Source organism: Symsagittifera roscoffensis, chromosome 7, assembly GCF_963678635.1.
Source record: "Symsagittifera roscoffensis chromosome 7, txSymRosc1.1, whole genome shotgun sequence".
NCBI lineage: Eukaryota > Metazoa > Xenacoelomorpha > Acoela > Convolutidae > Symsagittifera > Symsagittifera roscoffensis.
Window position 1 is genome coordinate 22,306,190 of NC_087068.1, and position 12,828 is coordinate 22,319,017.

At 35.1% G+C, this 12,828-nt stretch overlaps 2 protein-coding genes across 2 annotated transcripts in view; one reads left to right on the forward strand and one right to left on the reverse strand.

The window, feature by feature from the left end:
- The window catches only part of LOC134851336 (C-1-tetrahydrofolate synthase, cytoplasmic-like), a 425,442-nt gene that overhangs the window by 267,997 nt on the left and 144,617 nt on the right, over positions 1–12,828 (reverse strand). The window lies entirely within an intron of this gene.
- LOC134851950 (cytoplasmic FMR1-interacting protein homolog) overlaps positions 1–12,828 on the forward strand; it is a 55,385-nt gene that overhangs the window by 39,807 nt on the left and 2,750 nt on the right. The window contains exons 19-25 of the mRNA XM_063868225.1: positions 4,852–4,992; positions 5,210–5,374; positions 7,179–7,391; positions 7,672–7,905; positions 9,115–9,695; positions 10,140–10,380; positions 11,077–11,168. Coding sequence (XP_063724295.1) covers positions 4,852–4,992; positions 5,210–5,374; positions 7,179–7,391; positions 7,672–7,905; positions 9,115–9,695; positions 10,140–10,380; positions 11,077–11,168 — 1,667 coding nt within the window. The remainder of the gene's footprint in view (positions 1–4,851; positions 4,993–5,209; positions 5,375–7,178; positions 7,392–7,671; positions 7,906–9,114; positions 9,696–10,139; positions 10,381–11,076; positions 11,169–12,828) is intronic.

A 12,828-nucleotide genomic window follows, 5' to 3' on the forward strand; every position in this document is an offset into this window, starting at 1 on the left:
CTGTACTTATAAAAAGGACTTAATTTGAAACAAATTATCGTCATTAAAAGGGGGTTAAATTGTTGTGGGGTTATCATGTTACGGGGTTATAATTTAGTGGGTGTAAACAGAGGGGGTTAAATATCGTAGGGTTAAAGAGTGGGACACCGTATTTTATATGGCGTGTGGGGGGATGATTTTCATAAAAAATTTCAAACTTTAGAATTTTTTTTTTCATTTTGTTTTATTTCATTGAATTTTACAAATTCACCCTGATACGAGCAGTCTTGTTTTTAGTTTAGCCATTACAAATCTTCTCTTTCCCCTTTCCTTTTGTAGACGCCAGCAAATAACAGCCCTCAATAGCCCGCCTCATATCGTATAAAATCCTCTATGTAGCGATTAGGCTGGGGGAGGGTAACAAAAGAGTAGAAAATAGCCATAAAATGCAAGGTATTTAAAATTGGGGTCAAATGTTATCAGTCTTGTGTTGCTGCGTTACAGTGCTGATGCACAACCTCTAAAATTTATATTCTTACTCTTCTGTTTTAATTGGTACCTGTCTAAAAGCGACATAGCTTTTAGGCATCTTTGTTGTTTTGTTAGTTTTTTCTGATGTGACAGACCTTCCGTTGATTTACCTAGCCTTTTAACCACGTTAGTAACTTTAATCTTACCTTAGTTTAAACCATCGTTCCTTAGTTGTCTTTTGGAACCAGTCAACTAACGACTGCGAAAAGTGGGCAGAAAAACTCCATCTCACAATTATAGCAAAGGACTCAGTGGACATATATGATGTGATAAGCCCACCAGAACGCGAACCTATACAACCTCCAACTCCTGAACAGCCTTCATAGAACGAAGATGCTAGACAGCGACAGAACAGAGAGACAAGGTACTCAGCACTGTTAAACATCTGTACCGAGGAAGTGAAAAGACACAGACAAGAGGATTTTAACAAACTTAACGGATTCCAAAGAGGAGAAATTGATAAGGAATTGGAATTCCAGCTTTATTTAGCATTAGCAAAGAGATAAAAAAATATATTTTGCCCATAAGAACCGGGGAAAGAAAAACCTCGGTATTAGTTTTGTGGAAATCTGGCAGTTGTTTTGAACAATTTTCGATACTGGAACAAACTCCACTCAATTTCTTCAGCAATCGTCAAAAAGACAACGAAAATCTACAAGAAACCTTGACAGAATAAGCAAAACATTGCAGCTTAGGCGAACTAGAACGAGAAAAGTGAGAGGTAATTTCATCACCAATATGAGAAAAAGAATTACAAAAAACTCTGTATCGAATATTTTCCTGCTGAAAATTTTTCAGCTTCTGTGCTTGTATCCGAAAAGGAAACTTGAGCATAATTTACCCTAAGAAATGTGAATCTAAATATTGAACTATCCCTTAACATATCAAAGAACCAAAAGTGCCTAAATTGCTGTCAATTTTTTTAAGAAGATCTCCTAGTTTGCCCCAGCTAGAGATAAATCACGCAAAAACTGTAGACGGAAAAGATTTTTTTGCAAAAGACTGTAGGAGCTAAGGTAGACCACAAATAGAAACAAACATGACTTGAAGATGCACCCCTAGCATGTGAAATCAATATCCAACGTCGAGACAATAACTCAAATCTCGAATTTGTTGTCAACCTAGGAACTAAAGAAGAAACTAAAGTCAACAATATACGAGATAAAAAACATGGAATTAGAACGGTGTTTTCACGCGATTGACAAGAAATCAAGAAAACATTAAAAGTTACCCTTGGCATCAACAAGCCATTGGATAACGAAATACGGATTGACTTAGCTGGTCCACTATCTTTTATGAAAAAAATCAGATAAACTGAAAAAAAGAGACCAATTTTTTAGGATAGAACCGGTAAACCAATTCACCAAAAGAGCATATCAGTTTCGGAAGCACCATTAACGTCATTGAAAGAGTACTCGTCAAGATACAATCAATTAGATGGATTGCAATCGGCCAGATGCTATTTTCAACTGATGGGACCGAGAGAAACTTTCTGGGAAACGATAATTTACGTGAATCGACATTGAATTAGCCCCTACAGCGAGACAGAACAGTCAAATCTGCCAGATTCGTCTCAACAGCACTAGTGAACAGTACCGAACACGATTTGAAACTGACATGCCGCTTGAGTTAACTACTGCAGCCCACAACAAAATGAATTTAGATAACTTATCCGCAAACAGTTTCCACTTTTTACTAAAAAAACAGGTAGATCGAAAAGCTGTCAGATTTGTCTCAAAAGCAATGCTGAACAGTACCTAAAACAAATTGAAACTGACATGCCGCTTGAGTTAACTACTGAAGACCCACAAAAGTGGGTTTTCAAAACTTATCTGAAAACCAGTTTCCTTTTATTACTACAAAAACAGGTAGATCAAAAAGCTTTAAAATCAACGCATAATTTTTTGAGCCAAGAAACCAAATTAAGTCAAGGGCAAACGAATACCTATACATCTATCCGAAGTTTAAGCTTTGCGTGGACCAATTGTTAAAAAATGGTCATATAGTAAAGCTAACCAACTGTTCGTAAGATTCTTTCCTTAGTCCTATTGCCCTTATCGCAAACAGAACGGCTCGGTTAAACTAGCACCTAACTCGAAAATTTTAGATCAATAAATCTACAATAGTCACTGTTAAATGCCCCATATAATTGAACTGATACACAATGTAGCTCTTACGATCAGTGGAAATACAGCAAACGCGGTATGGTTGTCAACATTACATTATAAATAAGCGTACAGCCAATTTTCACTTCAAATTCTAGTACAATCAGGCATCAAAGGTGTCATTAGACCTTAAATACGCGTACAGTCAGATTCCACTTCAAAGGCTAGAAATCAATGCAATTTTAGTAATCAATAGATTTTTAATCCCACTATATTAGCTCTGTTAGTCTATTAGCTCACTTTTTATCATACCTTAATTTAAACCATCGTTCCTTAGTTGTCTAACTAGAACTTTTAAAAGAAACTTTCATTTAAAAGAAACTGTATAATTTGACCCTTTTACTAAAGCAGAAGAAACCATGACTCTTTTATAATTCACCTCCAAAATATTAATTTCGATTTCAACGTTGTAATAAGGCAATGAGAGGCTGAATGATGAAAAATTTAATTGTAAAAAACTAAATAGTACAGTTTTCTTGAAAACTTTAGGTCACATTGCGCATCTGGTCAGAATAGCAAATAAAATTTTTTTTTTATCACTAGAAACTTTTAGTTCTAGGAAAAAGCGCAAAAAAACTGTTTTTATAGCCATTTGGACAACCTAAAAAAAGACTGATACGGGGGAATCACATTACACCCTTCCAGGTGATGACTTTGATTTTGACCAAAAAAGTGCATTTTTTGACGCTCGCTCCCCATCAATTTAGTATATATTGGCGTCAAAGGTGCCTTTAGAAAAATTGAAGGGCTTGGTCGCCGTATCTGGATAAGAAAATAATACCAAAAGGAGGCCCTTTGATTGGCGAAGAAGCCAAATGATCAAATACTCATGTCTTATAGTTCTAAATTCATGATTTCATGGTGTTGAAGTTTTAAGAAAGCCGCAAAATATGAGAAGCCTCGCGTGAAAAAATGAGTTGACTAGAATTTTGCAAGTGACAAAGACTGTGAATTTTCGAAAATATTTCCTTCAGATTTTTTCAGGTCGACCAATATGAATTTTTCGAGTTATCCAAACACAAAAAAAGGCCAAAAAACTTTACTGCAAAAAACCTCATCTGATCGGATTTTCAGTGCGCCTGATTTTTTCTACTGTGCACGATTTTAGACTTTTGAGGTAGATATAAGTTTTTTTCGTCGACTAGGTGTTTATGTATAATACTAAATATGCATAATATTAAAAATGGACGGCTTAGAAACCAAATTTAAGGCTCTTTATATTGCAGTTCATATAGTAATGAACGAAAATTTACTGCATAATTAGTTTTGAAGATGCAGAGATTTGGTTTGCCGTCCTGGTTGTGATCTGGTTTCAGCTTTATTATCGACTTGATTTGATTAGATTTTTTGAGACGTGGAAATAAGCTAATTTAGTTTCGATTTGATTTGGCATTTTGTTGATTTTTCTTTAATCTAAAATTGTCTAATCTTTGTCTGGTCTTTCTGAATCTGATTTAATATAGGTTTGCTCGAAACTCGTTTGGTCGCACCAGATGAATTTAATTCCGGGTGGCTTTCTCATAGAGTAATTTTGGATAGGGTGCACCGACTGATTCGTGCAACTTTTTAGTCTAATACCGATCCTAATCCTACTCTTATATTTCTTAGTCTCAATAGATGTAGTATATACTAGTATTCTTGCGAGGTTAGAGGAGAGGAAGAGCAATTTCCTTCTAAGTTAAATTTATACTTCTCTGGCTGAAACTATAAATAGTTTCAGCCTTACAAATTATTGTATGTTGTAGTCATGGATCTTGATTGGTTAGTTGTAAATATTTTACAGTGATAGCTATCAAGAATGTAATTGGATATATTAAATACTTGTTTTGAACTAATTCCAGTAGCAAACCAGCCCCATCTCACATTGTTTTTAAATGGCCCGAATCCCATCCCATTTTTGATTGTTTTGAAAAAAGATTTTAAAAATATGCCCCCGTTCTTCTTCGAAATCGTTCTTCTTCGAAATAAGTGTACATCGGCGCTTTTTAGAAGTTATTTATGATTGATGTTTAAGCATTGTTGTCAAAAAACAGCATCAATTAGGGATGTTTTAGGTTTCAGCTTTTTGACGGATGTTTAGCTGTTGATTTTTTAAAAAAAGTTCTCATGTTCTTCTTACGGTTAAAGATAATTTAATTATCAAATTTATTTTTATAATCTTAATTTGTATAAACAGTGTTGGAGTGGCTATGTTCTTCGGACCAGATCAAGTTGCACAAAAGGGCAAAGGAGTTAAATCAGCAGCTGATGGCATTCCACGAGGAAACATTCTACTGGAGTTACGCACTCAACCTCACCTCAATCACCCCAAAAACAGGTCAGGCACTAATTGTCCTGAAACAACCGACAAACTTCAAATGGATTGATTATTTAACAAAAGCCTTCCAAAAATATTTGAAAAAAAAACATTATCGGCACATTTTCTCCTTCCGTCATTAGGCGTATAGGTCCGCACCTTAAACTCAAGTTGCAGCTTCTGGGATCATTACCTTTTTTTTCAGTGTTTTTTCGATCATTTATCTTCTTTGTTGTAGGTGACATGAGTATCCTGTGGTTTCGGGAGAGTTACCTCACCATGGAAATTGCCAAGACCAACCCTGACCCCCAATTCGGGTTGAATGAGAGCATGCCCTGGATACTAGCCGAACACTTGCTCGAGTCAGATGTGGGGGCGGGTGCTCTCATCGAACACTGTCTTAGTGAGTTTGTATGGTTAATGTCGAACTGTTAGCAATATTCATGAATAAATTAATAATCTAAAAAATATACAAAACACAGGCGAAGCTGAGCTAACAAAACAAGAAACCCGCTAAGTCTGAAAAAAATCAAAAAAATTTGAAAATTTTGAAAAAACTTGATCTATCAAAAAAAATAAGGCCATAGCTTTGAAACAAAAACTTTGATTTGCATCGGAAGAAATTTTACCAAACAGTAGCAAAGCCAAAAATACCTTGGCAGAAACCTTTTAACCAGAGAAAAAAAATCAGCAAGACTTAAGACTCAAAAAAAGTTAATAAGTCCCCCTCGCCCTCAAAACACAGAAAAGCACACACAAAAGAGCTCGTCGTAAGACGCAATCTGAAGCTATTGAGCCGATATAAAATAAGCCGATATCTATCAAGTTGAAAAAAAGGAAAAAAAAACAAATGAAACAAAAACAAAAAAAATGATATCATGAAAAACTTGAACTATAATTTCTTTTAGGATTTTATGCATTTTGAGCCAAGTGAGTATGAAAATTAAGTTATTTTTGAAACGATTCACAGTTAAGTCACTAAGCCGAAACAAAATAGGCCGAAACCATTTGGGGAAAATAAGTTTTGAAGTGAAAAAAAAGAGAACATGCAAAGTCAAGGTTAGTAAAATTACAAACAGCAGAGGTATATCAGAGCACTAAAAGCATCTACTGAACTGAAAATGAGAAGAAATTTTGTATTCGGGTTTCTGTTGGGTTTTTTTTTTGTTTTCTGCGAAAAAAAAATCAGGTAACGTAAATAATCATGGAATTGGGTTGAGTAAAATTTAAAAAACTTTCAGGGTAAGAATGAAAAAAACTTGAAAACGATAAGAAAATGTATATTTTTTTAATGATGATGATGACCCGGTGTCGAGAATTTTTTTTTCATTTTTTATTATTCATGCTTTGAAAACAACTGATTTACTAATTTTCCACGTTATTATATAGTTCTCTAATGCTACCACGCACAAAACGACGCTAACTTGAACAGAAAAAAGAAGCCTTTATAAAAGTTGTTGGAACATTCTGAGCTAGTAACACAGCAATTGGCTATCCTTGTCTTAATATTGGGTTACGGTGGCGAATGTTTTCGAGGATGGGGGCGGAATTTGAAAAACGTTTGAAACTTCATCGACATCGTTTTTTTTAGGTTTTGATTTTCCGAGCTCACACAAATCTCTTTACAGACCCTATATTTGACCAAATCGTTTGAGCTGGAGGCGAAATTTTGTAAAAAGATGCCAAACAGGGCAAAATGTGTCTGAGGCACTTTTTGGAAAATTTCGACTAAAAATTGCGTTTTTTTTCGGCGCGCGCTTCCCTGTCAAAATAAATATATTTTGGCGCCAAAAGCGCCCTTAGAAAAATTTGGTGTCAAGGCGTTCGCCCCTCTAAATCCACAGGTGTTCGGACCCAAAATTTACCCCAAAAATGAGCCATCTTTGTAACAAGCTCATTGTGTAAAAAATAGGCTTGTTGTGGTTGCCAGACGGTTAATAATACGTTTACTTAAGTTCCAGACATTTTATCCGCCTTTAACTTTGTTGGGCTGAGTTATAGGCTCTTTTTAGTGGTATTTATTTAAGTATTGACGCAACAGCTTTTGAGCTGCGTTTGATCAAACAATTTGAGTTAAAAAGACTATTTTTATCGCAGATTTTAAGTTCGAATTTTGCAAAACATGTTGCTTCATTTTATATCTGCTTAAAAAATCTTCAATAAAAAACTTACTCCTTGGTTTACTCTTAGAACCATTTTCTTTCCAGTTCCTTTCGAACTCTACAACGACTCGGCAGAAGCAGTTCTCAAATTCTTTCGCAAACAGCATCTCTTCGACGAACTGGAAGCGGAGACCTCTCTGGGATTCGAACAGCTGATCCACTGGTTGTACACTCACGTGTTTGAGAATACAATTGAGAGGGCTCTCTTTCATTATGCTGTCACAGTTGCACCTAAAAAGATGGAGAAATCGAACCTCGGTTAATAAAACTACTGATTTAGCTGACATCCCCCCCCCCCCCCAAAAAAAAACATCAAAACCTTAGATATTTCATCATGTTAACACGTGCGATCATTTTTTTGTTATCTTCATGTTTTAATTACCAAACGTAGCTTATCATTATTTGAACGTTTGCTACGCCACGCTCTTAATATCTATATTTTCGACCCTATTTTTCAAACGTTGGAAGTTTCTAACACACTTGTAATTAATTAGTTAAAGTAAGCTAACAAAATGATGAAATTAATTGATGTAAACAGGTGAACCGCGGAAACTGAACTGCAAGTGGCTCCTCCAGCAGAGCAACATCATCATGTTGGGCCAGACTATCAATCTGAGAGAGAGAATGGTGTCCAAGTTGGCCTCCCTGTTGAGAGAGGAACTGGCGATGGTGTTTGCCAGATTCAGGAACTCCAGCTACAGTTTCGCCTATATCTGGGAGATGTACACCAAGATTGAGATTCTGAGAGTTGCTCACAGTTTTCTGATCGAAGGTAAATTAACTACTCCCTGTTTCTATATTCACTCAAAAACGAAATGTTCTTGTTAAGTCAATGGTTTTGGACTTGCTAGAGACTCTTTTTTGGCTTGCAAGTCTTGGATTCATCGTGTTTTTTTTACAAACTATTCCCAATAATCGAGACCTATTGTTCACCATGAAATCAAAATATCCATTGTTTTTCCTTTAGAATCATCACATTTTAGAAAATAACGAGCGTATTTTTTGTTCCGATCATTGAAATTGGGGAGGAACTTTGTATTCGGATGTGTTTTTTTTTGTTCTCCACGCAAATTCAGCTATCACAAATAGTCATCGGAGAGAGTTGAGTGGTATATCATATCAAAGCCCTTTCAGTCGTGATATGTGAGAAAGACCGGTCTAAAATTTTTGATTTTTTGTGTAATTCTAGCGAATAAATAAGCTTGCAAGAGCATATTTCATTGGCTTAAAAGCTTACAATAGCTGAATTCAAGCCGTAATAACTTAGTTTTGCTCGAGGAAAGAAAGTTGTTTTCAGTATTTTAGCGCTTTTCTGGAATCGAAAAATCAAAAATTTCGAAAAACTAAAAAAAAATTTTAAAATTTTTTGTTAATTTTTTTTTCTAGTCACTTTTCCACAATTTTTTTTTTGCAATTTGCGTATTTTACTAAGAATATCGAATTTTTTTTTGCTCTAGTTGCTCGTTAAGATCATTTTGTTACACCACGCCGAAAAAAACTACCCTAATTTGAAAAAAAAATTGTGTTGTGTTTTTGTTAAGACGATAGTCGGAACATTCTGTGCTACTTGAACAGTAACCGGCTATCCTCGTTTACAATGTTGAGTGTGTTAAGCCTTGACTTCAATTTTTTTTAAAACGTAAGTTAGGCTTAAAAAGTATGTAGCTTCTTCAGTCTTGTCGTTCCCCTTTTGCATGGCAAAATCAACAGCGTTATCTTTTTATTAATGGCTTGTGATGGAACGCAATTATCTCTGTGAGTTGAATTACTCTTGACTTTGCAGTTTCAACGGCCTATTTCAATAGGTACCTGCCTGTCTGGCAATCGTTTGTGTTTTATCCTTACTTGAGTGTGACCTCGATAATAAAGTGTGGTTTAAGTATCTCAACTCTGGTTGTTTGGAAATTTGGAGGTACCTAAATAAACCCTCGTGTATCACTAGCCCTTAAATGGCTTGCAATTTTTAAAAGTTATGTTCTAGACGTCGAGCTTCCGGACTTTGAAACACTCATCCAAGAAGGCAAAGCGACTGCTCTTCCCGAGAACCAGCCATTTTTCCACTTAGTCATCAAGAAATTAGAATCATCCATTTTCCCCATGTACAATTTTGATTTACACAGTGGATGCGCCTATCTGAACAAAGATTTGTGGGCCAATTTGACTTGTTATACGAACCCAGAGACAATGGAACTAGTTTCCCCTCCAGTACCCGAATACCGACTGAAAGCTGCGAATAAAAAGACGACATTCTGTATAAATGCTTCGGAATACACCGAGAAACTGTTCACACAAGTCGTCGCGCCTTTGTTCGCTGTTAAATTCTACACTATTTGCGATGAACATTACCGGGCTCTTGTAAATTTGATATCGCTCGAAGAGTTGGCACTTATAGTTCGGGAAATTTCGAGAATCGTGGTCGAAAACTTCGCGAAAACTGAAGTGAAAGGCATGTTCGGATCTCAGCCTGTTCCGAGTGTCTTGTTCACACTTTCTCAGCTGTGCAGCGGAATGAATTCGTCCGAGTGTAAACTGGTAGCGACACCGACCGATTCTTATGCTCAGGCATGTTGGAAAACTAATTTTTTTTTTTCACGAATATAAACACAATTTCTTTTCGAATGTATTTTTGAGAACTCTCAATTGACATGGAATTTGGTGTCTGAGATTGGTTGTTTTCAAAAAAGAATACCAAATTTAAAACTATTTTTCAGAAAAACATTGCGTGAAATAATTTTTAAAAATACCAAGCTTAATATTCAATCTATCCAATATTTGAACATTTTCTCAATACGAATCCCGCACTGAAATTTTTTAGATAGTAATCAATTAACTGCAAATTCCGTTGCCTCAAAAAAAATCTTTTTTTTCCACAAATTTTATTTTCATTATGATTGATTGCTTACGGTATATTTTACTACAAATTATTATTATTTTCTTATTCATTAGGATATTTTTTTGAGACTTTTGAAGTTTTTTAGTCTAAAAACTTTGAAATGTTCAATATAGATTATCCGAATGCACGAAGCCTTCTGCCCCATAATACTCTACAAAGACTTGGATTTTCTAATCGAGGGGCTGACGGAAGTGGGAAACGCGATGATATTTTTATTCCACCTGGAGAAAATAGTGAAAACAGAGGAAGCTAGACGACATGTGGCCAGTGCACTGTTCACTAACCGGTTCAACCAGGACAAGTTCATTAATCTGATTGGTCGAGGAAGGTTCATGGAACTGAAGAAAATGAACGGTAAGAGACAGGGATTTCAGAGGATGCGTTTCAAAAGCCAAAAAAACTGACATTTCATCAGGCTTAAAATCTGGATCAAATGAAAATTATTAATTATTATTATTCAGCCTTTGTGCGTTAAGAATTATTTTAATATTAATTCTACTTTTTAACCCGACTCATTTCACTTAAGCAAACAGCTTCACTGCAAAAAGTTTAACAGAAGCTTTGTAATTTATTAATCAATGTTTTTGCACCAAAAACTCTAAAATTTTCTTACAGTTAAGTGTAAGACTAGACAGGCAGCAAGGCTAATTGATTAACTCTCGAGATTATTAAAAAGCAGTGTTTAAAAGTGTAACACTAAGTTTCGGTAGCATTAGTTGTTTGAGATGTTTAAATAATGAGTCGAGAGCAAGATTTCAGTTTAAATATAAATATATTATAATAAGAAATATATAGATAAATTAAGACACATATGCACAAAAGCGCAAGTTTAGCCAAATTATTATCTATGAGCATCATAAAAACTGAAAATCGGAAATCAGTTCCGTTTTCTGATAGTATTTTAAATGAACTTCTTGTCTAATTGTCGATTGTGAAGTGATGGTGTTTCGATTAATTGTGAAAACCAAGTACAAAAATATGTCTCATAATGCAGTGATTGTTAAATGATCAGAGACAAAAACAACCTTTTAAACAACATTATCGTTTCAGTGTCCAAATTGGGGAGGAATCCTAGCCCTGAGACCATGAGAAAAATCGAGCACCATGCAAATGAGGCCACTTCTCTATACGTGAATGTCAAGGTAACTTATAAGAGAGAAAATAGCACAACAATGTCCCCTAAGATTGAACAATCTCTCCACTTTCCTTATTCAATTTATGGAGATCGATCAAATGGATAAAAGCAATCATTTTCAGCGCCTGGATGCGAATTTCCGGCTAATATTTGCCGTTGAATTGTAGATGGGTGATTATTTGGGTCTTTTCCGTTATACGGCCAAAAATATTGTGAATTGAGCGTTCGTTGGGAGGGGGGTCACCTAATGACGGAGTGACCAATGATGGAAAATTTTCTAACCATCAGAATCATTAAAGATTCTTATTGGCTTAATGTCCTTTGCGCGAAACTGAAATCATTAGTATCCGAAAATGAATTTTAACATTATCAGCAAAATTGCACCGCACAATTCATGCAGATGAACAAAAATACATTTTTTTAAAATCAGTATTCAGGAAATATTACGTTTTTCCACCGCATCATCGATCTCGCAATATTTGAAAGTTCGTGTATCTGCATACTTTCTTATCGGTCAATAATAATTTGAATGGCCTGGATTTATTCGCCTACTATGAGCTTATCGCAACTTCTTACAGATTTTTGAATATTTGATTCTGATTGGCTGAAAATAGTTTTCCAACATTGGGTCTCATCATCATGAAAATAGTTTTAACCAATCAGATTCCAGCATTACGATAAAAAGAAGTTTTGGGCTGTATAAAAGAAGATACCGGATGATTTTGTTAGTTTACAGTAATGATTTTTCTTATGCTCCATATATGTTTCAAAGTCACTTTAATTTACAAAAACAACTTTTCATGTACTTTTTTTATGCATGTTTTTGTTTATGTCACCAGTTTCCAAAAAAACTTTCTGTAATGGTTAGCCAAATATAGAGACTACCGATTGGTTTGGCTATCAGTTTTGATTCAAACCTACAAATATTCGGGGGTGATACATAACTGGCGACAATTCGTAACTGGCGGCAATTCGTAAGAAGCGAAAACTTGAAACAGCATATTAAGCTTCAAACCGTGATTCACGCGTACTATTTCTCTCGTGCCGAATGCAAGCACAGGAAAACGAAGCAAGTGATTGCTATTTGCCAATATCCTGTCACAAATTATCACTTGTTACGAGCTGCCGTTCAGCTAGGTAGAAAACCAGCTCAAGTCGAGAATTTGTGTGTGCCTATTTTCAAGCAAGATTTTGAGAAAACTCAGTGGTTTCTCACGCTCAAAATTTTGTCTCAAAATGAGTGAATGGAGAAGTTTTTGAATTGTTTGTTAGAAAAACTTCTCGATTCCAGCCCACGCTTTGTATAATTTTTCAGTGGTCCGTTTAAAAAAGAAACCACAAAAAATGGTTCAAAATTAAGAAAACATTCAAATAATCTGGTACTTTGAAAACTGCTATAAGTTTTGAAGAATCTCAAATTTTTTGTTGGTATGATTTCAAGGCTATTTGAATATTATCAATCATAATTGATGAGTTGAAAGAAAAAATAGAAAAAAAACTTAAATAACTTGCTTCAAAATATTTCCAAACAATGACAACTCACAAAATTTCATTCTTACTTATTTGAAATAAGATGAAAAGGAACGGGGACAAGCATTTCCAGATAGAATCCAAGTCAAACTCTTTTTCATAAGTTTTCAATGCATACACAGAGGCGGAGCGGAGCT